The 27,611-nt window shown below is 52.7% G+C and overlaps 2 protein-coding genes across 6 annotated transcripts; one reads left to right on the top strand and one right to left on the bottom strand.

The window, feature by feature from the left end:
* Positions 1-757: 757 nt before the first annotated feature.
* NAA60 (N(alpha)-acetyltransferase 60, NatF catalytic subunit) lies at positions 758-17,855 on the top strand. Of its 3 annotated transcripts, XR_003508608.1 has the most exons (7): positions 758-945; positions 10,533-10,648; positions 12,260-12,389; positions 13,396-13,492; positions 14,162-14,396; positions 15,414-15,766; positions 16,531-17,855. XR_003508608.1 is itself a non-coding variant. In XM_027526841.1 (6 exons), the coding sequence occupies exons 2-6, from the start codon at positions 10,539-10,541 to the stop codon at positions 15,568-15,570; spliced, it is 729 nt and encodes a 242-aa protein (XP_027382642.1). In that variant the 5' UTR covers positions 764-945; positions 10,533-10,538; the 3' UTR covers positions 15,571-17,855. The 3 variants fall into 3 exon arrangements, 1 of the variants encoding a protein (XP_027382642.1); XM_027526841.1 differs by having other exon boundaries at positions 764-945; positions 15,414-17,855; XR_003508609.1 differs by lacking the exon at positions 758-945 and having other exon boundaries at positions 10,516-10,648.
* Positions 17,856-19,260: 1,405 nt separating this feature from the next.
* C25H16orf90 (chromosome 25 C16orf90 homolog) lies at positions 19,261-21,139 on the bottom strand. 3 transcript variants are annotated; one of them, XM_027528047.1, is made up of 3 exons: positions 20,981-21,139; positions 20,171-20,524; positions 19,261-19,779 (listed from the first exon to the last, which is right to left on the bottom strand). In XM_027528047.1, the coding sequence occupies exons 1-3, from the start codon at positions 20,994-20,996 to the stop codon at positions 19,622-19,624; spliced, it is 528 nt and encodes a 175-aa protein (XP_027383848.1). In that variant the 5' UTR covers positions 20,997-21,139; the 3' UTR covers positions 19,261-19,621. The 3 variants fall into 3 exon arrangements, with proteins under 3 accessions (XP_027383848.1, XP_027383847.1, XP_027383846.1); XM_027528046.1 differs by having other exon boundaries at positions 19,537-19,779; positions 20,951-20,996; XM_027528045.1 differs by having other exon boundaries at positions 19,537-19,779; positions 20,171-21,139.
* Positions 21,140-27,611: the final 6,472 nt, after the last annotated feature.

Below are 27,611 nucleotides of genomic sequence, written 5' to 3'. Positions count from 1 at the left end.
GGACCTAATGCTTGATGATGTGAGGTAGAGCTGATGTAATAATAATAGCAATAAAGTGTATAATAAATATGCTTGAATCACCCCCAAACCATCCCCCCATCCCTGGTCCGTGGAACAACTGTCTAACATAAAAACCGGTTCCTGGAGCCAAATGGGGTGGGGACCGCTGAGTAGACCCTCCTCCAACTTGAGGGCAACTGACACCCCTCCCCCTGCCCGCCCCCCCCCCCCCCCCCCGACGCCCCTGCCACTTTACACGGCAGAAACTGGACTCTGGCTGCCGCGGACGTCCGGCACTGAGCCGGGTGGTGCTGCCCTCCAGCCGTCGTTGGCCACCGGATCACGCTTCCCTAGCTGGAAGCCCCGTCAGGCGCTGTGGATGGAAAAGCTCCAGCCCCAAACCAAACGAGAGGACCGCTGGCCAGGAAGTGGAGGGCTGCAAGCCTCAGCGCTCAGCCCAAGAACCCGAGCCCGCCGGCTACCAACCGGACCGCGCCCCCGGCGTCCACGCCCGCCGGGCTCGGGCCCCGAGGGTCGGCCCGACCTGTCCAGCCCCTCCGCCGTCTCTCAGAGCCTCGCGAGCCTCTAGCAGACGCGCCCCCTAGAGGTGCCTCCGCTGCTCCACCGCCAACGTCTCAGCTTCTCTTGTGTCCACTCACTCCAGTGTCCGGCTTCGCGCGAGGCCCGCCCGCTCTTAAGATGGCGGCGTCGGCGTCGCGAGGTGCCGTCCCACGTGGACGACGCTGGCCAATGGGCTTCCGCCTGTGCCGCCGGCCCGGCGCGGGAGGCGGAAGTGCCTCGGGCCGCCGCCTCCGTCCCGGCTGCGGCCCCTGCCGGTTACATAACTGGTTGCGGGCTCACCGCGGCCCCACTTCCTGGCTCCCGGCGAACCAAGGATGCACTGAGCCCTAGAACGCTGTCCGCTGCCGCCGGCTCCCGCCCGAGGTGAGGCATCCCGGGGCTCGGGCCTGCGGCGGAGCGCCTGGCCCGGCCAAGGGCGGGCGTCAAGGGAAGCAGGGGAGCAGTTCCGGGCCGGGGCGGCAGCGCAGTCGCGGGGTCCTGCCGGGGTGCAGGGGGCCCGAGGCGGCCCTGGCGGGGCGTGGGACGTCCCGTCGGTTCGAGGGAGGCCGGGGAGCTGCCCCCGCCAGCCGGCGCCCAGACATCTCCGCGGGGTTTCAGGGCCATCACAGAGCTCGCGTTTCCCCGGCCGAGGAGGGGGCCGAGGCCCCAGGGGCGCGATCCCGATCCTTTTGCTTGGGCTGCCTCCGTGCCAGGCCTCGGGACGACCTGGCGGGGGAGATTTGGAAGCAGAAGGCAGCCTGCCCCTTGCTGCCCGCCGGGCCTCGCGGGAGGTGCCGGGCCCGTCCTTTTCACAGTTCAGCGATTTGCTGCCTTGCCGGGCCCCATCGCTGCTTTGGTACTTGTTGCATGGGTTGTAGTTACTTGGCGACTTTTTTGCCCTCCCGTGAACTCTGGAAACCCTGAAACTCTTTCTCGGTCGTCTCCACTTCTTACTCCTTAAGCTGTATATTTTGGTTAAGACAGCTCAATTCCTTACGTTTTGGGGTAGTTTAAAGGTTGGCCGTGCAGACCCTTGCACCACCTCTGAGCTCTGGCCCATTGATTGGGCACTTCCCATGTAACAGAGGGAATCTGTAGCCTCTGTGGTTTGTTCCCCTGGGAAGATTTTCAGGGAGGCTGAGCGCCTTCCCTGGACCACTAACAACAAATATCTGTGTGCTCAGGAGGTGATGGACCCCAGGGTCTGGGGATGAGAGGAGGAGTTACTCTGTCATAAACGTGGCCATTGGCTGCTTCCTTGGTCTGTTTTAACTCTGCCCAGTCCTTAAGCCATACCATTTTGTTAGTTTCTCTTGAAGGAAAAGGATAACAGCCCTACAGCCCTTTGGTACCTGGAATGGTTGTAATCAGAGAGTCAGAACTGAAGATAACTTTGCTGGGTGCAGATATTTTACTGGAGCACAGAAGACAGAAAATTTAATGTTAACGCTTAACTGCCTGAACCGGGAAAGTCAGTATGACTGCAAGTCAGTGGTAGAAATACCACATTCTGTGAAGCACTTTGTATGTACAGCTAAGTGTTAGAAGTCCTTTGGCCAACAGTACTGGCTTGTGAGGCAGGGAGAAGGGTAGTCTTGAACAGCACTGAATTTAAAAGGGGCTGGAGCAAAACAAATCCTCTCTTCTGGCAAAAATCCCTGAATTGCTTTAAGCTCAGTTTGAGAAGAAAGGGTTCAAGGCCAGAAGAAACTCAAGGGTGGCTGAAATAGAAGTCCCTGTCGTTTAACAAGTGGTCATGGCTGAGCATGACATAGGTCTTCATCTCCCCTGTTGTTGGAAGTTTGTGTGTTAGAATTAAAGTGCACTTTGGCCCTTTGAGAAGCAGTGTGCCTGGGCTCCTCTTTTGGGCCACAGTTTGCTGAAGTTCCATCTCACTGTGTTTCCAGAAGTGCTGGATTTCTATGAAGATGGTTAAAACCTGTAAGTAAGAGTCAGTGCATGGTGTGGTGTTCACAGGCCAAAATAAAAAATACACACATTATTTTAAAAGGTCTGTGTGTGTGTCTTACCTTTAGCCTCTCCCCACTATCACTTACAGTGACTTTATCACTGTAAAATGTTTATTTTAACCGCACCCACTCTCAGACTTCAGATGTTGTTTGAAGTGACCTGTTGATGTTGTTTGGCAACTTGGCCTCTGCCTGTGTTGGAAGAAAATACCTGGATGTTAGGAGATTTGAGAAATGAAGACACTAGAACTAAGAAGGGTGGGGCCGTCATTGCTCACCTGGTGCTCTGCCCCGCAGACTGTCCCAGCCTCAGTGGACTGGCTCGCAGCAGTTTGTCTTCTAGCAGCTGAGATGTGTTTAGACCAGGTGGACCCAGAATCCTTACCTGGCAGCAGCTACAGGTATTCAGAGCTCTGAGTCTGGGGCAGTACAGATCTCTGCCAAAATGCCCCGAGGTCTCTGCTCCCTGCTGACGGCTCTCCTACCTGAACAGAAAGCTGGCTGCTTGTCAGCTGCCAGGCCTTCTCTTAAATGGAGGTTCCTCCCTCTCCACATCTTCGCCTCCACCACCTCCTCCCTGACTTCTCTTTCTGGAAGAAACCCACGGAGTCCTCCTAGCTCACCCACCTCAGTTCCTCGTTTACAGAAAAGAAGATTGGGATCTAGATCCTGCATCCTGCTTCTGTCCACACGCAGCGCTTTCGAGTAAAACACTGATCTGCAAAGTGATGCTGGAACTCCTGGGTCTCTTTCTGGCCAAGATCGAAGGTTGAATTTCATTCAACAAATGTTTCTAAGTGTCTCTGATAATTCTGGGATCAGACCTCCTTCCCGAAATATGATGATTTTAGCATGACTTCTGATCGAGACTGGCTGGCAGGCCAGGTCAGGGTTCCCTGAAGCCCAGTGCTGATTAAAGAGAGGTTAAAGAGAGATCTGTGTGTTTGAAAACCCAGTAAGCACATGCATAGTAGGGCTGACACTCTGCTCCGAACCTGAAATGTTTGCTCGGTGCCTCTGGAGTGATGGGAAGACATCTGAACAGGGAGCCAGGGCTTTCTGCACATAGTGGTTTGGGGTCTGTGTCAGCAGTTGAACCAGTGAGTGGTCCATTGAGTGCAGCTCTGCAGAGGCTGGCCAACATGTGGCGGTCACCTCGAGGTGCCCACGAGTGGAGCCTGGATGGTCAGGGTGTCACCTCACATGAGGGCCAGTCAGTCCCTAGTCCCGTCCTGAGGGCCTCTCATACTCCCCATCTCCTCACCTGAGGCTGACTTCCTGCTCAGGCAGGGCCAACACTTGGAATACTGATGATGCGAGCCACCTATGAGTGTGACCACGTAGAGACCTTAAAATGCCTCTTTCAGTGAATAGACTCGCTTAGTGTCAACGTTGAAGGTCCATACCCGTGAAGTAACCCAGCTCTTGTGCACTGATGCCAGACATAAACATTCTAATAATATTCACAGTTGTAGGGACTCCAAGCTTCCAATGCAGTGGGCGTGGGTTCGATCCCTGGTCAGGGAACTAAGATCCTATATGCCACATAGCCAAATTAAAAAAGATTTGCATTTGTAAAGAAGCAAAGAGGAACTGATTGGGAAAAAGGACTCAGAACAAATGTTTGTCCGCTTGCTTCCACAGGAAGACCAGAGAAAACAGACCACATTGAAAAAAGAACTTCTTCCAGTTCTATTTCTTGTTATTAAACAGTAAATTGTGTTCCTCTATTTTGTCTCCTGCATTCTTGAAATAGGACAGCAAAGTATTTGGGCAGAAAAGTAGTGAAATTTGAGCCCATCTTAAAAATAACTGAGAAGAAAGCAATTTCTTTTTATAAAATAGTCTCTGGGTAAGTGTCCCTTAGCTGCTGAAAGGATTTTTATCTGGACAGTGTTACTACAACAGTATTTCCATAGTTCCTGTAGCTCTGAGTTGCTTGCTCCTTTCTAACAACTTGTTTCTTTTTAGATGCTTCCTTGTGACTCTAGTTGTAAACTATTCAGAAGCTCTTGCTGGCCAGATATTTGCTGCTCTTTCTACTCTTAGCTTCAAATTACAGGATTGCTTCTCTTCTGGCCTCCTGTGTTTAACTTTTTTGTGGAAATATGTAGAAACGTATAGAAAAGTACTCTGCTTGACATTTGATCACGCTGTTACGTACCAGTGAAACCTCCCACCTCAGAAGCCCCCTCGGCCCCGTACCCAGTAAACCCTCTCCTATGTAAAAAGTTTGCTTTCTAGTAGGAAACTCAAGAATCTATTAACCTTCATTTTACTGAGGACAAAGTGAGGAGGGGGCTTTTGAGTTTTTGCTTCATATTGTGTATTGATTCTTATTTTACCATGAACAAAGTTTTAAACAGCATTTAACAAATGGGGGATGTTCTTTTTTAAACCTTTTTTGGTTTTTTTTAGATGGTTGTCCTGAAGCCTTTAAATATTTTTAAAATTGATTTTTATATGGCCACTGAATTTTCTTTGTAATGATTGCAGAGGAACTCTTTAAAATATTTTTCTTACTAACAACTGCCTCCTCTTTGCTTCATTACAAGTATGGGTCTGTGTTTATAATGTTTATTTCTGGCATCAGTGCATAAATGCCGTGCTATTCCAAGGGTATGGGGCTTAAACATTGGCACTGAGAGTCTATTTTAGGGTAAAATGGATAACCATTCTACTTATAATTTGAAGAGACATTATAAAATTCTCAAGTTGTTACAATTAAAAACATTACTGTAATATAAAAAATGTGTTCTGAATTTTCACATACCACCTGGAAGTCTTTATTTTTTTCTGATAATAAAAACAAGCTCATTGTTTAAAAGAAAACTCAAATGAGGCAGAAGTGAGTGATGTAAAACAGACATCTGCCTTAATTCCACAGGCAAATGCTGAGAGGAGATTGAATTTCTTTTTAAAAATAATTTTTGTTATGAAAGTTAACCACATGGTCAAGTATTAATTTATACCGAATTTGACCCACGTTCACATTTAACATCTGTTGGATTTTGAAGGATCTTAAATACAAACCCAGGGACGCAGAGATTAAAAAGTCAAATGTAAAACAACAAAGCCCAGCAGAGTCAGGTGGAAAAAGCACAGAAGCGCTGGAGAGGGCTGGGGGCGCTGGTTTGCTGAAGGGGCAGCGGTGAGAGGCAGGCAGGGTTTCTGAACCCGAGACCGCCATGGCTGTGCTTTTCGCCTAAAAACTGAGCTGCCAGTGGCGTCCATTCCAGCCCCAGACCCGGGCAGTGCTGAGTGGGCCCGCCTCTGGAAGAATCCATTCTCCTCCTCATCCTCGAGAATCTGGTGACGGCCCGAGTTTCAAGTGCGCGTCCTGCACGTTCACTAGTCCCTGGAAGAGAACTTGGCACCTGGCAGTCATGGCCCCATTTGTAGAAGGCTTACTTTTACTCGCCTGCCAGACACCCTGCACATGTCCTGTGAGGACTTTGGTCCCCGCGTCACAGCCCTGCCGGGACCCAGGGCCCGCACGTGGCGGGGGGCGCCGGACAGTGCGTGTGTGTGGCCTCGAAGCCTTGCCTTTCCCTGGGACTCCACTGCTGTAAGAGATACTGTGAGCCAGTGATCCCTCTTGGTTTTGGCAGGGAGGGCATGAGCTGACGCTCGTGGGACAGTTCAGGACTCTGTTTCTCCTCCTGGAACTCTTGATTCAAGGAGGCGGATCAAATAGTCAAGGAAAACACCTTGAGTGATGCAAGGGGATCTCCTGCCTTCTCCTGAGGGCTTGGGAGGGGAGCATCCCCTCCGACAGGTGTGTTAACCCCTCCCTGCCCAGCCTGCTGGATGGCATTCTTTGTGTTCACTGATGTGCTGTTTGCCTCGGAATTCCTCAAGCAAAGGAAGCGTTTCTGAGAGTATTTAGGTAAAAGAGCAAGAAAACACACACCTCCTCACCCCCTCCAGCCCCGCCAGTGATCACAGATGTCCATCTCTGCTCTTTACTGCAACCGCAGTGTCTAGTGCGGGGCCTGGGTTTTCAGTTCAACTTTGATAAATAAATGAATGGATTCTCTTTGCGATGGGGGCGGTGGTCATAGAACCCCTGGCCCAGAGGGAAGCACGGGCTGACCCCGGGACTGCTCCAGACCACTGGTTGTTGTCTTGTTTTTAAGTCAAGAGATGGTTCACATGCCGCCCACCCGGCAGATCTGAAGTGTGCAGGTGAACGCAGTTGACGACCCTGATGGACATGGGAACATTGTCGCCGGCCCCACGAGTCATCCTATGCCCTCCCGTCGAGGTCCTCTGTACCCGCCGGCCACATTCTCATTGCTCTTACCGTCAGTGTCTTTAGCCAGTTTTAGAATATCACACAAATGGAATCCCCCACTGTTAACAGTTCGCAGGTGCAGTGCTGTGTCTTAAATTGTGTGTGAGGAGACTGTGGGCTCCCCTTGGGCATCGTGTGGCGGACTGTAAGAGGGAGGTGCTTTGAACCCACAGTGCTGGGTGTTTGTGTCTTGTCTGCTGTAAATTATTCATATTTCTCCTCCCACTCTCAGGCTTTGAAAGGCTTCCAGGCTGCTGTAGAGACAGCTCCCACCGCCCCGCCCCCAGATGGCTGCTCACTTGAACAAATGAGCTGAACTGACACGGTTTCCCTCACTCCCTGCTCTGAGCCCTTCAGCCCATTTTACTGATGAGCGGGGTGGTGCCATGTATCCATCACTGGATTACTTTTCCTTTTTTGCGCCATCCACCCTGAAGGCAAGAGCTTGGAATCTGTTGTTGGGTTTGTTGAGCCAATAAGCCTGATGCCTGCAGCATTTCACATTGGAGGGCCCTGGTGGTCTTTAACTCTGTGCCGTGGACTAGTATGCACTGATCTTTCCCGTGCTTTGTTTGAGAAGGGGCCCGGAGTGCAGGGACAGGCCAGGGTGGTGCTCTGCCCCATGGGCATTGTGATGGTGCCAGGAAACCCCTCCCGAAACTAGAACAGTCCCATCCCGAGGCCCCAGGTCCTGAATCCCCAGCACTTGGCAGCTGGGGGGTGGGGTGGAGGATATGCCTGAGATGTTGGAGTTCACTCTGTCCTCTGGTTGGGCACGCGCAGTCCCTCAGGAAGTGGGGTCTGGGAGCGCACGCCCAGGTGATCAGGCATCACCCCCAGCCACCGCATGGCATCAACCCAGGGACCCGAGAGGTCATTTCAGCTCAGAAGGAAGATGACTCTTGCAGACAGCCCACGGGGACGAGGTTTAGGGAAGGAGAAAGGGCAGATGGAGAGGTGAGTGGGCTGGCCCTTCATCGTCTTGGAGAATCCAATTTCTGTCCCTTCTAGAAATGTTCCACTCGCCCACCCCTGCAGGCGAAGGGCAGAAGGCAGACCTAGCAAGCCCGGGAGAACTCTTGCTGCAGGCCGGAACTGTGTCTTCTCCTGCACAGTGCATCCCTGCTATCGTAGGATCTGTGTGTCTGTGTCTTTGTAGGGAAATGCACGGAAAGGTGGCCTGTGTGCCTGCGGCTCCAGCCCCCTGGGGCTCAGGACAAAGGGCTGACCCGGGGGCTCTGCTCTGGTTCACCTGCCACCTCTGTCCTCCAGTGAGTCTTCTGAGTCCTTGTCCCTTAAGCCCGTAGGGCAGCACATAGCAACAGGAGGTCAGTACTTGACTGAAGGTTCCAGGTGGACAAGCGGGGTCCCCAGAGGTGTCAGATGTCAGTCTCCCGGCCTCTCCCCCAGTGGTGGACCAGCGCTGCCCACCATACCCCCTCTGTCTTGACCACCCGCCCACCCCCCAAACATCCCTTTCTCTCTGGCATGTGGGTGCCGGATTCTCCCTCCTCCACTCCTGTCGGTTGGGCTCGGGCAGATCAGGCACAATAATATACTACATTTCCCCTTAGTTAGATGTGACACGTCTCTATTTTTAAATCAAGGCATCTAAAGAACGGCCTTTGAAAACATCCAAGTACTTTTAATAGGGATGTGAGAATCCACAAATAGCTGTGTGTCTTAGAGGCCAGTATTCTTTATGAACGCTGAACAGGGAAATCCTGCCCCTTTGGTCAAGAGCATTGTCACAAGGACACTAGGGTGAAAATGTATAAATCCCAGGACGGGCAAGTTGCTTGTTTATTATCAGCCTCTCCCTTTGCTGTCACTCCTCAACCTTTAACTTTATGGAAGTTTAACATACATACAACAGAATACACCCAATGAGTTTAACATACGTGTATATACGTTTGTGTACGTAACTCAAGATAAAAAACATTTCCATCCCCTCGGGAAGTGCCCACCCCAGCCTCTTTGTAGTCAGCCTCCTGGTGCAGGTACCACAGGTACCGTGCTCCCTGTGGTGCCAGCTCCCCAGGTACCCAGCATCTGCCTGCGGCCGCGCGGAGTATCTGCGCCCCCAGCTCTGCAGCTGGGGTTGTCAGTCGCTGGCACTTGTCCTGCCAACTCCGGGGAGAGACTGCGGAGGGTGAGCCGACGCCTCCTGTCCTGTACCTCCTCCTGCGGAGCTCAGAGCACCCCAGCTCTTGGTTGAGAACCTGGTGGGCACAACCAGTGAGACACCTGGAGCTCTGCCAAGGGTGATGAGAGCAGGCAGTCTTGTTGCCCAAGAGGAGGGCGTGGCACTTCCAGCAGCAGGAGGGCTCTGGCCTCAGGCACCCTTTTGGCCTCTGGCATTGCCTGGGTCCTCGCAGTGCCCCCGCACAGAACCATCGTTTCCCTAGCCCTGACCACAACTTTTGTTAAGGAAAATTTCAAATACATAGAAAAATGGAATGTGTAAACAGTCAGTTCCTGTTTTATATAAACCTGCCACTTAGATGCAACCACTAACAGCATTTTGTCACATTTGCTTCCTAAGCAGTTGAAAAAATTTTGAGTTATTTAGTTTTAAACCTGATGATGCCTCGCTCTGAATTATTTCAGCAGAGCATCTCTAAGACCGTCTACAGGAGCACTCCACCTTCCACATCTGAGACAGTAACAGGTTCATAATCATTTCATAATAAATTCATCATCTTGCATCCAGCCCACATTTAAGTTTCTCCCAAATGTTGTTTGACTTTTTGTGTTTCCCAGAAGGAGTTTGCACATCATGTTTGGTTGTAGGTCTCCCTGTCTCTTTCAGTCTGCTTCTGTTTTTTTAATGACAATGAGTGTTTGGAGAGAGCAGGCAGCTGTCACGTAGAATACCACCCCTTCTGTGTGTGTCAGATGTCATGGTGCCCGTGTACCGGGTAGCCTCGAGGCTTGATCTGCTTCAGACCCAGCACTTTAGGCTGGGACCAAAGGGCTTTGTGTATTTTACTGGAGGCACTGGCAGGCTGGCCTCTATCCCTGGGGGTCTTGTGGCTGCAGGATCTCAGGGGGTGCAGGGTTCGGCTTTTCCTTGGCGATTGCTTGGTCCTGGGGGTGTAGGTGCTTCGTCGGAGCCCACACTTGACCCTCCTGTCTGGATTGAGCATAGCTTCCTGATTTAGTCGTTGCAACTCGTGGCCCCTGACTTGAACTTCTGGCATCTCTTGAAGTCTTTCTCTGTACATGAATCTTAATCTCCTGGATGGGGAGGAGAAACAGCCCATCCCATAAGTGCCACTCTAAATCCACCAGGTCCCTGGGGCCGTTGAGCTCTGGGTCATAGGATGCCACTGACCCAGGCAGAGAGGCGGGGCCGTGTGCCCTCCCAGTGGAGGAACAGCGGGTGAGGGGAAGCGGGGTGGGTGTGGGCACTCAGTGTGCAGCTCAGTGGGGCTGAGCGGGGAGAGAACAGAGGCCAGCTGCCCTCCACAGGGCTCAGGAGCGTCCCGGGTGAGCAGGGAGGGGGCCTCTGGGTATCCCCATCCTCCCAGGCCTTCTCTGCAGGGTAGGGTGTCTGTGATGCCTGGTGTGGGAACACTCATGAGGGGAGAGGCTCTCCACCCATGGGGCCACTGTGAGCGTTCCCGTCCTGCTAGCCCTGCAGATTGCCTGAGGAGGAGGTTTGGGGCGTGCGCCGCCCTCCTGACGCCCCTCCCCCACAGGTGTGAATGACAGAGGCGGTGCCGTCCAGCGCGCTCAGCGAGGTCAGCCTGCGCCTCCTCTGCCACGATGACATAGACACCGTGAAGCACCTGTGCGGCGACTGGTTCCCCATCGAGTAAGTCCAGCGGGTCTGCAGGTGGGCATTGGGGTGGGGGTGTCCGGGGGCCTGTGCACAGAGTGCTGAAGCTGGGGGGCTCGCTGTGTTGGTCCTTGGTGACCGAGAGCCCCCTCACCCGTCGGGGCCCCAGGCCCTGCTCCCTGGCGCTCCTGGTCTCTCTGCACCTCACCATGTTCTTGTACAGAGATCGGGAAGGGCCTTGCAGAGAATCTTCAGTTACAAAGACACTTCATGCAGTGCTGCTTATGACATTCAGAAAATCGAGAAGCAACCTAAGTGTCCTAACAGAAAGGAATTGGTTCCCTACATCAGGGGATATACATGCAGAAGTACAATATTATCCAGCCAGGGACAAAGAAATCTGTCCTCGAGGTTTATGTGTTTGTCTGTGTGTGTGTGAGATAGTAGGTGAAAAAAGCAGACGAGAAGCCAGGATATACCACAATCCCTCTTTTATTTGAAAGCATATACAAGATAAAAGCTTAGGAGGAAGTGTGCCATGTAGCAAATGTTTTTGGTAGTTCTTTGGGTGGATGATTAGCAACTACAAGTTTTGTTTGGTTTTACTTGTCTCTGTTTCCTGCATTTTCCTATAATGTGCTCATAGAGCATTTATAGTGAGGAAAAATAGTACAAACTCTTAAAAATTGAAAATAAACACTATCCTGCCAACATCACGTCTCCATGAGTCTCAGCCTCAGACCTGCTCAAGCCGGTCATCCACCCCTTACTTACCTGATTGGAGTGTGCTGTGGGCTAGCGGTGGTTTCATAGAAAGTGACCATCAGCCCAGCAGTCCCACCGCTGGACAGGAATCCAGCAAGTCTGTGCAGTAGACCCTGCTGAGGGTGACCTGGGGTGGGTGGAGCCTTACTGGCCGGAGTCTCTGGGCCTCTGAGGAGCCCGGCCTTCCTGCCTCCTTGGAGATGGCTGCGCTGGAGGCCTTAGGTTCTAAAGATGGTGGACAGAACTGTAGTCCCCTCAGGCCGTGTGGTGGCTCACTCCTGGCCGCTGTGCCAGCTTGACACTGCTGGTCAGAAGGTGGGACTGATGGACCAGGAGAGGAGGCTGGGTGATGCTCAGCTTCTGTGGAACTTTCTGGCAGGGACAGTGGGGCAGTGGCCTCTACAGAGCAGACCTGAGGAGAGCACCTCCCTGGGTCTCCAGGGGGGATCTGAGACCCTCCTCTGCTCTTGGTCCCAAGAAAGGAATCCCAGGCTAACCTAGCCTGTCAGGAAACCACCCCTCACTCCCACCTGTCCGAGTCTCCTGGGCTGCAGCTGACTCTGCCTTTTCAGCACTGCCTCACTGCTCTGTTCCCCGCTGCCCTCGGGGTTCTTGCTGAGCAGCCCCAGCAGCTCTGGACACACCTTGCCCTCATGTGCCCAAAACTCAAAGGCCACTCAGCAGTGAATGGTCCCATCTGGACAGATAACGGCTATCAGAAGTTGCAACTCTGAGGGTGATGCCCTTTGGTGGAGACTGGGTGGTGGGTAGACCCTGAGTGCTGGACGGAGCAGCCAAGGGTCCTCCATGGTTCCACTCTGAAGCACAGTGGTGATTGGACCTGACCTTCGGCCAGTCCATGTGCGTTTATCTCTTCCTCAGGTACCCAGACTCATGGTATCGTGATATCACCTCCAACAAGAAGTTCTTTTCCCTCGCCGCGACCTACAGGGGTGACATTGTGGGGATGATTGTAGCTGAAATTAAGAATCGGACCAAGATACACAAGGAGGTGAGTGTCTGCAGCGATGGCTCAGGGGCTGACACCTCTGGACGCTGCCTGTGCTGGGCCCCATCCTCTTGGGAGCCTGGACAGGTGTGAGTCCTAGGTGGTTGGTTTCATTCTGTGTGTTTGTGACACAGTCATACATGCATTAAGTTGCACGACCTGACCGTGGGCTTCATAGTGACCCTTGTCGTGAAGTAGGGAGGAGGGTGATCGGTACACGGGCTTCCTGTGGCTTCGAGTCACAAGAGCCGGAAGGAGGCTTCCTCCCTGAGGCCAGTGGTGGGTCCTCCTGTGTCCAGGTTAACTGCTGGGCGGAGGCTGGGGTGAGAATGGGCCGGGCTGCCCCTGATCCAGCACCTGGGAGCCACTTAGCGAGCACGGGACAGGACACAAGCCGAGTCACAAGTGTCCTTTCCAGTGAGGGAGCGAAAACCACACACATGGCAGAGCCTTCCGGTTCTTTGTGAGGCAGAAGAACATGAGACCCTGGTCCTGGTCAGAGGCGTGACTCTCCCAGTCCGGTGGTCCATCTCTGGAGCCAAGAGGCCGCGTGGGGTGTCATGTCGCTCGGCCGCCCCCACCTGCCTCCCCCTGTACTCCAGGACCCCATGGGACCGTGTGGGATCCTTCAGTTACAGCGCCCACACCCCGTGGGGCCGCCTTGTCTCCTGGCACGTGGACTGACACGGACCAAGGGCCCCCTGAGCAGCGCTTCTTCCCACCGTGACTGCTCTGGTCCGGCTTTGCTAACCCTCCCGCCTGGTTTACCACCCGCCCCAAGAGAAGCAACTTTGCGTGTGCCTTGTTAGCAGCAGTTTCTCACAGAAGGGCCCGCAGCCTCTCGCTTCCATGGGGCTGGGGTGGCTCTCCATTGCCCCCTGTCCTGGGTTCTCCTGCCCCGGTGTTCCCCCAGGTGTGTGTCCCGGAAGTTGGCCCAGGAGCTGTGCGTGTCCTGCAGCAGGACCGGGGCCTCCACTGCTGACCCGACGGTCTCTGACTTTCTCTCTAGGACGGAGATATTCTGGCCTCCAGCTTCTCTGTGGACACACAGGTCGCGTACATCCTCAGCCTGGGAGTGGTGAAGGAGTTCAGGAAGCACGGGATAGGTAAGGGGGGCCTGTAAGTCCCCCCAGCTCGCCTCTGCTCCCTGCCGACTCTCTCATAAGACCTGCTCGGTCTCTGTCTTGCTCTATCCTTCGGCCCTCTGTTGGGGCCAGACTCGCACCCTTCCTTCGTTCCCTGCCCCCGACAAGTCTGCCGGCCCCACCCACTCTCAGCCTTCAGCCTGTCTTCTTTCCACGTTTCGCTGGGTCTTTCTGCTGTGGCCTCCTTCCCAGATCTGGTGAGATCAGATGAATAACCCCTGCCGGGCATCCTCATCAGAGAACGGCCCCTCTGACCGTGCCTCTCGCGCGTAATTGAAGGAACAGTCCCAACCATGGTTTATCGGATGCCTGCCACCCTTGGGGGCCCTGCCGCCCACACAGCTCCAAACTCCTGTCCCACGCGGCCAGCGAGCGTCGGGATCTTCCCTCGTAACCAGTCCCTTCCACTCCATGTTTTCCTGGGCTAAAAGGGCAGTGAGTTTCACTGTAGGTCCAGCCCTTGGGAGGGACTGTGGCTGGCTTACATCCTCGTCCGGGACGTTCGAGCCTCAGCTGACAAGCCCCACCAAGGGTTCGGACGTTAGGGACTCCGGCAATGGGTGGTTTTGCAAGATCAGCCTTTGCCTCACGCTCCCTTCCCCCCACCGCCCCTTTCCTGTCACCCCTCAGGGTCCCTGTTACTTGAGAGTCTAAAGGATCACATATCAACCACTGCCCAGGACCACTGCAAAGCCATCTACCTGCACGTCCTTACCACCAACAACACAGCCATAAGCTTCTACGAGAACAGAGACTTCAAGCAGCACCACTATCTCCCTTACTACTACTCTATCCGCGGGGTCCTCAAAGATGGCTTTACCTACGTCCTCTACATCAACGGCGGCCACCCCCCTTGGACTATCTTATATCCTTTCTCTCTCGGGGGTGAGGGCTGGTGGCTTCCTAGTGGGGTCTGTGTGCCAACTGAAGCCACGGTTGCCTTCACGTGGCATCCCTGAGGCCAAGTTCATGGGACCCAAGTGTTGTGGGCAACTCTGACCAGCACATCTTGACAGGATATAATGGTCTGGGTGTGGATGCTGGGAAAGTAGGTGCTCCCTGGACGTCAGCCTGGCCCAAGATCCATCCGTCAAGTATCTACTGAGAGCCTCCTATTTGAGGTCGAGGGGGATGCAGCAGTGACTAAGGCAGACAAAAACCCCTGCTTTAGTGCTGACGGGAGAAAACAAGCGCGGGAGGTGAAAAGAGTGGTTTGTTGATTTTGAACTCTGGATTCAAACCTTCCTTATCGGGTGCGTGACCCAGCTGGGTTTCCCTGCCCTCCACCCTCCTCTTCAACCTTCCTCTTCAAGGGCCAATTCTCTCTGGCCCTTGACAGATTCGATGGAGGCCAGGAGTCTTCCTAACAGTCACAGGGAGTGGCCCCCAAAATAATGTGTGTATGTGAGAGACAGAAGTTAAACGAATGATTCCAGGTTTTATCCATTTCATAGGGAAATAAACAGGAAAAACAGGGGTGACCCAAAAGCCTGCAGGCCTGGCTCACGTGAAGCGGGGCGCTCTCTGTGGGCGTCCACGGGGTGGGGACTGCAGACCCCTCCTCGTCTCAAAGACAGGGCCCGGCACAGGGGCAACAGGAGCTCTTGCTCCACCAGACCCCGCCCCCGGCTCCCAGTCGCGTCCAGCCTCAGTCGGGTCCGGGCGTGTGGGGCTGCACCTCGAAGGTCCTGTGTTTGCACAGCAGAGCCCCCTCCATCTGATGGGGCTCCCAGCCCTGCAGAGGCCACGCAGGCTCATGGCCGCCCGCAGGAGTGATGTGTTGTGTGCAGGCAGCCCCTGCGGGTCACCGTGCTGACCGAGCGGCCCAGGGCGTGCGGGCAGGCGGGCAGGCCAGGCGGAATCTTCCTTAACGGAGCCGCACGGACTACATCCAGCACCTGGGCTCCGCGCTAGCGAACCTGAGCCCCTGCTCCATCCCACACAGGATCTACCGCCAGGCCCAGAGCCTGCTCTGCAGCTTCTTGCCATGGTCTAGCATCTCCACCAAGGGCGGCATCGAGTACAGCCGGACCATGTGACGCCAGCCAGGCAGCCTCCGCCGGGCCCCACCCCCCCGGCATCTGGCGGGCGCCGCCTTCCTGGCCATCTGACTGCGGCTGTCCTCTGCAGAGGAACTGGTGGCCACCTGCCGGGCTGGTCGACCCGCCCCAGCCGCAGGCCGGTGCTACACGGGTTCGGGAGCAGAGCAACGTGGGGCATGCCCTGTCTCCCCAGGTACCCGGAGCAGGGGTTGCGGGAAGTGGAGGAGAGCCTAGGGGGTGATGGTCAGGGAAGTGAGGGGCCCCGCGCTGTCAGCAGTGAGAACAGGCAGCCCCAGGTGGGCATCTGCCACACAGGTCATGGGCGACAGAGCCCAGGGCCAGGGGGATCCCTGACCACCTCTGGGAAACTTTTGGAGGAAAAGCAGAGTCCTTGAGCCCTGGCCAGAGCATTGTCTTTTCACGCCCTAAACTCCTTTTTTAAAAAAATAACATACTTACGTGGTTCAAAAGTTGAAAGTTACCGAAAGATCAAGTCTCTTTCCCCCGGGGCCCCGGATGCTCAGCTTCTCCTTCCCAGGCCGTGGTGCCACCGTGTCCCTGGCCGTGCTTCCTTGGGTGTGCACGTGGCCTTGACAGCGCCAGCGGCGCCCGCTCACTCTCTGAGCTCCTGGCTGAGTGCTCTGCCCAGACACGGCCACTTCTGAGAGCTATGGGGACACCAGGATGCATTCATGCGTGGACATGACCCGGAGCAGGTTGTGACAGGGGCCGAGCCCACATGGCAGGGCTCCGTGGCCTCCTGGGCTGGCACCCCTGTTGGTGCCATGGTTTGTGCTGGGACCAAGGGACCGAGGGGAGCTGGTGGTCCCTGGAAGGAACTCTGGGCCTGGAGGAGTGCCAGCGCCTGGCTTGGAGCTCCTAGGCCAGTTCCTTGGGGTGGGGGCAGAGCGTTTCCACCCTGGCCTTCACCCTGCTCCCCTCTTGTCTACCCCACAGGCTCTCCCAGGCCTCCTACCCGCTCTGAAAACCTTCAGTTCTGCTGAGCCCTGGCCCAGCCCTGCGTGTGCACACCGGCCTCATGGGCGGCCCTGGTGGCAGCGTTCACTGTGGTCTGTTTTTTCCGCTGCCCCGGGCGCAAGGCCGTGGGAAGGGGCTTCTTCTCTGTGCCCCTCACCAGCCTCCCCCCATCCTCAGCCCATTCCTTCCAGCTCCTTCCTCCAAAGCCAGAATTAACTTCTCAGAGGGAGGAACCCAAGTGTTACGGACACACTTGACCCTAAAGACACAGGAGCCTGAAAAAAACAAGGGGTCGAATACCGGGAATGCCAGCCCCTTGTCCAGAGCCAGCCCCCAGAGGCCCGGGAGCAGGGAGCAATCTGATCCCTCTACCTGGGGCTGGGGCTCCTGGGGGACAGCCAGAGAGGCCCCTCACCCACACTCTGAGCTCCGACTCTCAGGCTCTGCTCCCCACATGGGCCTCAGGATAATGGGCTGGATGCTCACACCCCCACCAGGAGGATGAGTCCTCCCACGGGCTGGCTTCATTCTGTCCCGGGTGACCGGAGCTGCCCGGCCGACGGTGGACGTGCCATTCACCTGAGCTGCTGTGGGGAGCCAGGTTGAGGACGTGTGCCGATAAGGATCCCCAGGGTCCATGCCCCCCTCCCCCGCCCCCAGGCTCCCAGCCCCTTGAGCTGCAGCTCTGAGGCCTGGCCGGATACAAAGGGGACAGAGGACGACGCTGCACACTGCGTTGACCAAGTGAGACCCAGCCTTTGAGGCTGGGGGCAGTCACGTGCCTTGTGATCCCTCCGCCTCTGGAGCAGAGACTCTGAGGGGAGTATGCACGGATCCCCTAGAGCTGCTCGCTGCCCGCCCTGCCTTCTGGAGCAGACAGGGTGGTGCAGAGTTGTGCTTGGCCCAAGAGCTGGAGAGGGAACAGGGCAGGTGGGGCTGCGTGACCGCGTCCTTCCCTCCCTTGGAACTTCCAAGCCTGGGGGCTCCCGGGATGAAGGGCATCTGGGCAGGAGGGCTTCAGCCTCCCCTCCTCCGAGCTGACATCAGCTTCACGCTGAGGCCCAGCTAGGTGTCCTCCCTAATCTGAATCAACAATGACCGTGTAATTTTTTTTTTTTTCCCGGCCCTTGGGGTAAGGGAAGAGTCTTCCAGTATGTTCTGCCTTGGACATTGGTAATGAGCTCAGAGGCCTTGCCCTGCCCCTCCATCCCACCCCCTAATCATTGCAGTGTCCAGCCCAGTGTTGAACAGATTGTAGTGTTTCTTCTCATTACAAACAAATAAATAGACTTCAGTTGGTCACATTCGGTCTTTGAAGGCTCTTTGCGCTCCTGGCCCTGCTCCTTGGGCCCACCCCGAGGCTGAGGGCGGCTCAGGAGGTGCCTGTCCCCTGGCAAGTCCCAAAGCCGGCTTCCAGCTCAATGGGCGATTGTTTTTTTTACAATTCTAGTTGTAACTTCCCCTGCTAAGGAATGTAGCCCTGGAAGAGGCTCTAGAACTGATGGCAAAGCAGTGGTCAGGCGGGGGCTCTGCCTCTGGCCTCGCTGGGGACAGGGGTCATGCCTGTCCCTCCATCAGACAAATGAGGAAAACTGGTTGAGGGGCTGGGAGTTGCCCAGGAGCCACACAGCTGTGAGCAGTGGGCCTGAGAGCCCAGCCTGTGGAAGTCGGGCCCCTCCATAGCCTGGGTGCGATGTTCCCAAGGGCTGCTCCTCCCCCAGATGGCCCTCCTGCGGGACAGGGCCTGGGGCTGGTGGCCCCGACTTGGACCTTCCCCCACCCCAACCAGGGACCAGCGTCTCCAGAATCTGCCGTCCGAGGATACAGGGATGGGGCAGGGCCTGAGGGAGCCTTCCCTTGTGTCTGGAAGGACGCCCACTGTCCCGACGTCCAGAATGTGCTTGACATCATCACGTGTGGTCTGACAGATGCCCATGAGAGGGGCAGGTGGGCCCTGGCCCGGCTCGGGCTGCCGGGACAGGAAGCCAGAGATGGCGAGGAACATGGAGGCAAACCCGGATCCTCGCATCCAGTCTCCACAGGCCAAAGCCCAGTGATGTGGAGCAGGGGGTCTCGGCCAGAGTGATTCTGCCCCCCAGGGGACATGAGGCCACCCAGAGGCTGTGGTTGTGCCACATTCCAGGAGGAGGGCGCTCCTGGAATGCAGTGAATGGAGGCCAGGGACAACACTGGACATCCTACAGCACACAGGATGGCCCCCGAGACAGAGAGCGGCCCAGCCCCAGATGGCAGCAGGGCAGGGTGAGGACCTCCTGGTACAGCAAGCCCATGCCTGGGTGCCTGGAGCCTTGCCCCGCTCGGAGAAGGGCTGTGCCCATTCTGCCTGGAGAGTCAGGGCGGCCAGGGGTCCCCAGGGAGCGTGAACTCCACTGTGGCCTCAGTGGTGGGCGGCGTGGGGCCAGGGCCAACATTTCTGACCGGGTTGGGAACTTGCTTTCCTTCCCAACACCCTCCCTGAACCCAGCCTAACTTTCTCTGTCCTCTGCCCTCTTCACCCAGAACACCATGCCCTGTTGGTAGGCCTGCCAAGACCCTGCCCAACCAGAGGAAGACAGCACCCTCTTCAGGGTGGGAGCACCTCTGATTCTCCTGGGAGGGACACCGAACTTAGCTCTCAGAGCACACATGCCAAGGGGCCGTTTCTCTGACCGAATTGGCCTGACGACAGACAGACCCAGGGACTGAAGCGCAGGCCTTGGCTTTTATTGACATTAGATCTGTAGGCTCCCTGGCCCCTCAGGAGCCCAGCTCTCCACTCCACCTGGCCTCCCCAGTACCCGTGGCTGACGTGAGTTGAAGCAGGCTGCAGGGGCATGCCCCGGCTTCTTTCTTTTTCTCTGTCCCTCTCGTGGGACCTCTTCCTCCTCCCTCCACCCTCAAGCTTTCCCCAGGCTGGCCCAGGCTTTGGTGCTGGGCAGCTGCCCAGGTGTCTCGGTGTGGTGGGGGCTGAGCCCTTCCCCCCGACCCCGAACCTGTCTCGTCCTGCTCCTGGGGTCACCCTCTCCCCTCCTGTCCTGAGCTGGGAGAACCAGCCCTGGCACTCGGATCCCTACAGCCTCTCCAGGCCCCCAGAGCGGGTTCTCTTGCACAAGGGACATGTGGTCTCCTCTGGGGCCCCCCAGGATCTCTTAGGCCTGAGCCCTAAGCCTTCAGGGGGACCAGACTGGGAGGGGGCACCCTTGGCTGGGTCCATGCTGGAACTGGAAGCTGAGGAAAGAGGGAGAGAGAGGAGTCGTTCAGAGGGACCCAGGGGCTGCCAGCCCACTCTGTGACCCTTGAACCTGGCATTCTTCCAAGCCAGAGGGGAGGGGGGCAGTTCTTAAAGAAAACCCCACGGGGGAGGAGAAAGAGGGAGACATGCTTCAAGCAGGAAAGACCCTTCTCTAACTTACACCCCTCACTTTACAAATGGGGAAACTGAGGCACAGCCAGTGGGGGAAAGCAGCCCGAGGTCCCTCATCGAGTGGAGAGCTGGGACAGGTACCCAGGCAGCTCAGGAGTGGAGAGGGACCACCTGGGTCCGTCTGAGTGCCTAGCCCACCCCTGCCCTGGGTCTCTCCCTCCTGTCCCTAGCTCTGTGTCACCTGGACAGGCTCACCTGTATTTCCCCGGCTGTCCCTGGGCAGTTGAGCTTCCAGAAGGGCTGAGTGGTGGCTGTTACCTCGGCCCACAGTCCCCTGTGCTAAATCTAGGGGCCAGACCAGGCCCTCGGGCTGTGGCAGGCAGCCCCCGGCCAGGAGCCGACCCAGCCAGTGGCTCTCACACTGGCCAGCAGGCTGCAGGTGGCCTGGCAGGTAGAGAGCCAGGCCCCGGAGGTGGCGTAGACGGAAGTTCTTGGGCTTGCTTCCCTGGGCACTGGGGCACTGCTGCTGCTGGGCCCCCAGCCCCCCCTCATAGATATTGGGTGGTGTGTCGGGGTGACTGGTGCGTCCTGGGGCCCAGCTCACTGCATCTGTGGAGGGGAGAGCAGAAGGGTGTGGCCGAGGGGCCCCATTGGCCATGAGGGGAGAACAGTCCCATGATGAGCCCCACCCTGGCCTGCAGAGCCTTAGCTTACCTGTCTGTCATGTGGACTCCGCCCCCTGCCTCCCACCCGCCTCATCCAACTTAGCACTCCTCTCCCTCCCAGCCCACAGGGAGGGCTGAGAAACCTGGTCTCAGCACCAAGACCTTTTCAGGACTTCAGGCTCTTTCTGCCACCCACTATTGTCCCCTGCCCTAAAAAGAGCATTCCAGTGTCCAGGGTCAAGTGGCCTGGACCCGTGGCCATTCCCTTCTCCCAAGCATGCATGTCACCAGGGCCACCCTGGTGGCTTTGGGCCCAGGTCAGGACAGGAGGGCATCTCTCCTCCTGCCTCTCCTCCCCGCAGCCCGGCACCTTCTCTTATGCGCAGCTCAGAGAACGCACAGACCAAGGCTTCCATGGAGGGCCAGCTGGTGGGGCGAAGCGGCCGGGCCTCCTGTGCAGCAGGGCTCTGCTCTCCGCCACCTAGCAGGCGGGTCTGCAGGGCTCCCTTGGCAACCAGCTCTGTGATGTCACAGGGAAGACTCCCTCATCTCTTGGACCTCCAGGTTTGGCAGGGGATGATGTACAGAGCCGGGGCAGGGTGCTAGGTGGGCAAGGGGATGGGGCAGAACCTTGGGAAGGTCCCTGGTCTCTCTGGCTTGGGACAGGCATGCAAAACAGATTTGGCTCTTGCAGTCTGGGGAGTCACTCCCTGGGGTGACCTCTTGGGGTATCCTTGTCCTCATCAGTGGGTGGAAAATGAACGTTTAGGGACGCAGACATGGTGAGACCTGTATCAGTGCTTTGAGCATGCCAAGAAGGTGGTTCTGGGTGACTGGGCAGGTCCCTTAACTTTTCCATCCATTTTCCCGTGAGTAGGCCATGGAGTATCCTGTGGATTGTACCAAGTGTGAGGAAGGGTTTGGAGAAACCAAAACTCTCATATACTGTTGGGGATGGGGGGATGAAAATGATATCACCAAAGTGGGAAACAATTTCTTTAAAAGTTAAACTTTTCAATTCCCTCTGTTCACAAATGACATGGTCCTATATAGAGAAGAAATTAATTCACACTCAAAGGAAATAAAAGAACCTATTTGAGCTAGTAAAACTATCAGAGCTAATAAGTTAGTTGAGCAGTCTCAGGACACGTGATCAACACACACAATGAACTATATTTCTATACACTAGGAAAGAACAAAAAGAATAAAATTAATCATGGAAGTGCAAGACAGCACTAAAAACTAGAGAACAAAAGAAAGTAAAGAAGACTTAAATGGAAAAAGACCATGTTTGTGGATTGAAGGCTTAATATTAAGACAGCAGTCCTCTCCAAGGTGATCTACAGATTCAATGCAATTCCTGTAAAAATCCCAATGGCCTCGAAGGCAGAAACAGGAAAACTGATCCTAAAATTAATATGGAATTACAAAGGAATCCAAAAGCCAAAAACAACCTTAAAAAGTTCGAAGACTAAGATTTTCTATTTAAAAACTTCTTATATACAATTCAACACTACAGTAACCAAAACAGTGTGGAACTGGCACAAGACTAGAGATCTAGACCAGTGGAACAGAATAGAGCTGCTGCTGCTAAGTCGCTTCAGTTGTGTCCGACTCTGTGTGACCCCATAGACAGCAACCCACAAGGCTCCTCCATCCATGGGATTTTCCAGGCAAGAGTACTGGAGTGGGGTGCCATTGCCTTCTCCAATAGAATAGAGAGCCCAGAATAAATTCATACATCGCTGGACAATTTATTTTCAACAAGATTATCAAGATTATTCCATGGAGGAACTAATAGTCACTTCAACAAAGAGTGCTGGGATAATGATATAACAAGATATGAATGAAGAGCAACCTAGATGTCCACCAACAAATGAATGGATAAGGAAGTTGTGGTACATATACACAATGGAATATTACTCAGCCATAAAAAGGAATGCATTTGAGTCAGTTCTAATGAAGTGGATGAACTTAGAGCCCATTATACAGAGTGAAGTAACTCAGAACAATAAAGATGAATGTCGTATTCTAATGCCTATATACAGAATCTAGAAAAATGGTACTGAATTTATTTACAGGGCAGCAATGGAGAAAGAGACATAGAGAATAGACTTATGGACATTCGGAGAGGGGAGGAGAGGGTGGGATATATGTTGTGAGTAACATGGAAACTTACATTACCGTATATAAAATAGATAGCCAAAGGGAATTTGCTGTATGGCTCGAAACTCAAACAGGGCTCTGTATGAACCTAGAGGGGTGGGATGGGGACAGAGATGGGAGGGAATATCAAATGGGAGGGGATATGTGTATACCTATGGCTGCAGAAGAACCAGAGATCAAATTGCCAACATTCATTGGGTCATTGAAAAAGCAAGAGAGTTCCAGAAAAACATCTATTTCTGCTTTCTTGACTACACCAAAGCCTTTGATTGTGTGGATCACAACAAACTGTGTGATCTGCCTCTGAGAAATCTGTATGCAGGTCAAGAAGCAACAGTTAGAACTGAACATGGAACAACAGACTGCTTCCAAACTGGGAAAGGAGTACGTCAAGGCTGTATATTGTCACCCTGCTTATTTAACTTATATGCAGAGTACATCATGAGAAATGCTGGACTGGATGAAGCACAAGCTGGAATCAGGATTGCCGGGAGAAATACCAATAACCTCAGATATGCAGATGACACCACCCTTATGGCAGAAAGTGAAGAGGAACTAAAGAGCCTCTTGATGAAAGTGAAAGAGGAGAGTGAAAAAGTTGGCTTAAAATTCAACTATCAGAAAACTAAGATCATGGCATCTGGTCCCATCACTTCATGGCAAATAGATGGGGAAACTGGAAACAGTGTCAGACTTTATTTTTTTGGGCTCCAAAATCACTGCAGATGGTGACTGCAGCCATGAAATTAAAAGATGCTTGCTCCTTGGAAAAAAAGTTATAAAACAGCTTATTAAAAAGCAGACATTACTTTGCCAACAAAGGTTTGTCTAGTCAAAGCTATGGTTTTTCCCGTAGTTGTGTATGGATGTGAGTTGGACTAAAAAGAAAGCTGAGCACTGGAGAATTGATGCTTTTGAACTGTGGTGTTGGAGACACTCTTGAGAGTCCCTTGGACTGCAAGGAGATCCAACCAGTCCATCCTAAAGGAAATCAGTCCTGAATATTCTTTGGAAGGACTGATGTTGGAGCTGAAATTCCAATACTTCGGCCACATGATGCAAAGAACTGACTCACTTGAAAAGACCCTGATGCTGGAAAGATTGAAAGCGGGAGGAGAAGGGGATGACAGAGGATGAGGTGGTTGGATGGCATCACCAACTCAATGGACATGAGTTTGAGCAAGCTCCAGGAGTTGGTGATGGACAGGGAGGCCTGGCATGCTGCAGTCCATGGGGTCACAAAGAGTCGGACACGACTGAGCGACTGAACTGAACTGAATGGCTGATTCATGTTGAGGTTTGACAGAAAACAAAATTCTGTAAAGCAATTATCCTTTAATTAAAAAATTAATAACGTAAAAATATTAAAAAATATATGAATGAAGAATGAAACTGGACCCCTACCTCACGCCACATACAAAAACTAAACTCTTTGAAGAAATGTTCATCACCATGGATTTGGTAATGGATTCCTAGATATGACAACAAAAGCACAAGCAAAAAAAGAAAAAGAATAAATTGGTCTTTATAAAATTTGAAAATTTTTGTGCTGCAAAAAAGCACAAACTCTCAAGAAGTGAAAAGACAGCTTATAGAATGAGAGAATATACTTGCAAATCATGTATCTGATTAGAGTATAGTATCTAGAACACAAAAAGAGCTCTTATAACTCAACAACAAAAAGACAAAACAATCAACTTTAAAAATGAGTGAACTTGCATAGATGTTTCCCCAAACAACATACACAAATAGTCAATAAGCACATGAGAAGATGTTCAGTGTCCTAAATCATTGGGGAAACGCAAACTTAAGTCACTACTTCACACACTTGAGGATGCCTATAATTAAAAACCACATGGGATCTTCCCAGATGAGGGATCAAACCCTCATCTCCCATGTCTCTTGTATTGGCAGGCAGATTCTTTACCACTGAGCCACCAGGGAAGCCCCAGATCTATGAGTTTTGACGAACAGCTACTGTCATGTAATTACCACCACGAGATATAGAACAGTTTCATTACTCCCTCCCCACACACATTATTACATTATTACGTATCCAGCTCCTCCTCGAAACCACTAATTTGTTTTCTATCTCTATATTTTCATCTTATTCAGGATGTCATATAAATGGAGTCAATAGTATGAAGCATTTTGAGTCTCTGTCTTCTTCCACTTAGCATAAGGCACTGGAGAGCCACCGTTGTTCTTGGGTATTTCAGCAGTTTGCTTCTTTTTTAAATTGCTGAATGGTAATCCATGGTACCACATGTGTTTATCCATTTCTAAGTTGAGGGGCACCCAAGTGGTCTCCAGTTTGGGGCAATTATAAATAAAGCTGCTCTTAATATTTGTGTATAGGTTTCTGTGTGAACGTAAGTAGTTTTCGTTTCTCTTTGGTGAATACCTGGGAGAGGGATTGCTGAACTGTATGTTAAGTGTATGTTTAGTAAGAAGTACCAGCTGTTTTCAAAGTGGATGTACACTTTCATATTCTCACCAATCAGGTATGAAAGTCCAAGGTGCTCTCCATCCTTTCAAGCCCTTAGCACTGTCAGGGTTTTTGTGGTGATTTGTTGTTTTAGCTATTCTAATAACTGCCTAGTGATATCTTGTGCTTTAATATGCATTTCTCTAATGACTAATAATCTTAAGCATCCTTTCCTTTGCTTATTACTTGTAAGAAAACAAGACTCATTATTTTAAGGCAGGAAAATTTAACATCAGTTTTTTCCCCATTTGTGCTTCCTCTTCTCCCCTCAAGTGTGCATTATGTGTCTGCATTATGCACTAACCAGACCTCTGCAGCGGCAGAAAAACTGCTCAACTATAAAGATTCCTTTTTCTCCTTCTAATACCAGCCATGTAACTCCTTAGAAGATAATGTTCCTTTCTCAATCCTGTCAGGGGTCACTATGCAGGTATGTTTGGTGAACTTTATGTGCAAGGCCAGTATAAACAGTCCTTTAAAGACAGCGATTTGTGCAGACAGACTGGGTCAGACAACCTAGGGAGATACTGGGCCACACCTAATGGAAGTTCTTAATTTCAATACTTACTTGTGCATGCTAAGTTGCTTCAGTCATGTCCAACTCTTTGCAACCCTATGGACTGTAGCCCGCCAAGCTCCTCTGTCCATAGGGTTCTCCAGGCAAGAATACTGGACTGGATTGCCATTTCCTTCTCTGGGGATCTTCATGACCCAGGCATCAAACCCAAGTCTTAATGTCTCCTGCATTGGCAGGTAGATTCTTTACCACTGAGCCACCAGGGAATTCCCTCCTCTGTTCCCAGCCACTGGAACACCAGGAAATTCCCAAAGTTGATGACTGTAATAGTGTAACTCTAGATATGGGAAGAAGCAATAAAAGAAAACCATTTCCTGAACCATAACAGACTAGAGAGATAGGCAAGATGGTCCAGATGCTTTTGGCTACTGTTAAACAGTCCAATAATAGCACATTGAGTGGCCTGTCAGTGAAATCCTTGCTTGACCTGGGTGTGAACATTCCTATTGCTGTGTGACAAACTGGTCATGAAATGTCTCCAAGCCTTGGTCAAAATTAAAACTGAAAGAGAGGAGATTGTAAAACCAAGAATGTTACCCACCTTCCAGTTCTACAACAATTGAGTCATTTGCCACTACAGTCACTGACCTACATACAACACACAGCGAAGGAACTTCAGGGCCAAGATCTGGATGAGGCATTTTGTGCTCTCGGAAGACTGGCAGAACTGCCCTCAGATAGTTAGGTATTTTCAGGAGAAAATTGTACGAATTCAGTTTCTTATATCTTGCCTACTTAGAAAAGAACTAAAACCGTTAACTAAAATGTCTGTTCCTTGTTAATAGCAATAAACCTCTACAATGTTGTACCCTTGATTGCACCTACCCCTTACTTAAAATCACGTAGATACTAGCTTCACCCCTTTCCTCTTTGGACCATCCTTAGAGCTTTCTGAAAGACTCCTTGCCTGATTATAATCCTCAGGTTGGCTCGAATAAATTTATGCGTTTCTTAGCTGGACTAATTTTTTGTTGACATTTGCCATATCTTTTGTGAACTAAGTTTTTGATCTGCTTTCTCATTGTTTTCTTCAGTGAGTTTTGAAAGTTTGTTATGTGTTTCAGAAGTCTTTTTAATCAGCTGTGTTTTGTGAATATTTTCTTTTAGACTGTGGGTTTACCTTTTCATTTTCTTAAAAAGTGTCTTGAAGAGCAGTTCTAAATTTTGATGAAGTCCAATTCATTAAAAAACATTTTTAAAGGATGACACTTTTAGTGTATTGTATCTAAGGGCTCTTGTTGTTTAACCCAGTCACAAAGCTTTCCAAGTTTTCTTCTAGAAAAGTCATCGTTTTTACCCTTTACATGTAAGGATGCAAGTTCATTTGTTTGCATTTCCAATTGTTCCAAGATAATTTGCTAAAACGATTATTCTTTCTCTACTAAAGGGCTTTATTTATCCCAATTACCATGTATGTGCGGGTCTATTTTGAGAATCTTTAAGGTCAGCGCATTCATCTGTTACTTCACTAAAACCAATACAGGGGCGGAGGGCATCTTAGCGTTGGTAGAACCTCTTCGTCCACGCTCTGGGCTCAGCTCACTTCACCTCCCCAGCCCTTCCGGTTGCCTGTCCCCAGCCGTGGCAGCCGGGTAGAAAGTGCTCCCAACCGAGACCACAGCTGATCTGGCTACGGGGTAGGCGCGGTGCACCCCCGATCCGCCCCCTCCCTCCACTGCGCGGAAAAACCGGCTCCAAACTTCAGAGCTCAGAGTTGCCAGGACAACCCCCCGGCGCGCCGGTTTCCGGCCTGTCGTAAAGTCCGAGCCCGCTGCGCACGCGCGGGTTTCGGCTCGGCCT

Source organism: Bos indicus x Bos taurus, chromosome 25 (genome assembly GCF_003369695.1).
Source record: "Bos indicus x Bos taurus breed Angus x Brahman F1 hybrid chromosome 25, Bos_hybrid_MaternalHap_v2.0, whole genome shotgun sequence".
NCBI classification, from domain to species: domain Eukaryota; kingdom Metazoa; phylum Chordata; class Mammalia; order Artiodactyla; family Bovidae; genus Bos; species Bos indicus x Bos taurus.
The sequence above is the reverse complement of the archived record's forward strand: the minus strand, read 5'-3'. Positions and strand labels throughout refer to the sequence as shown.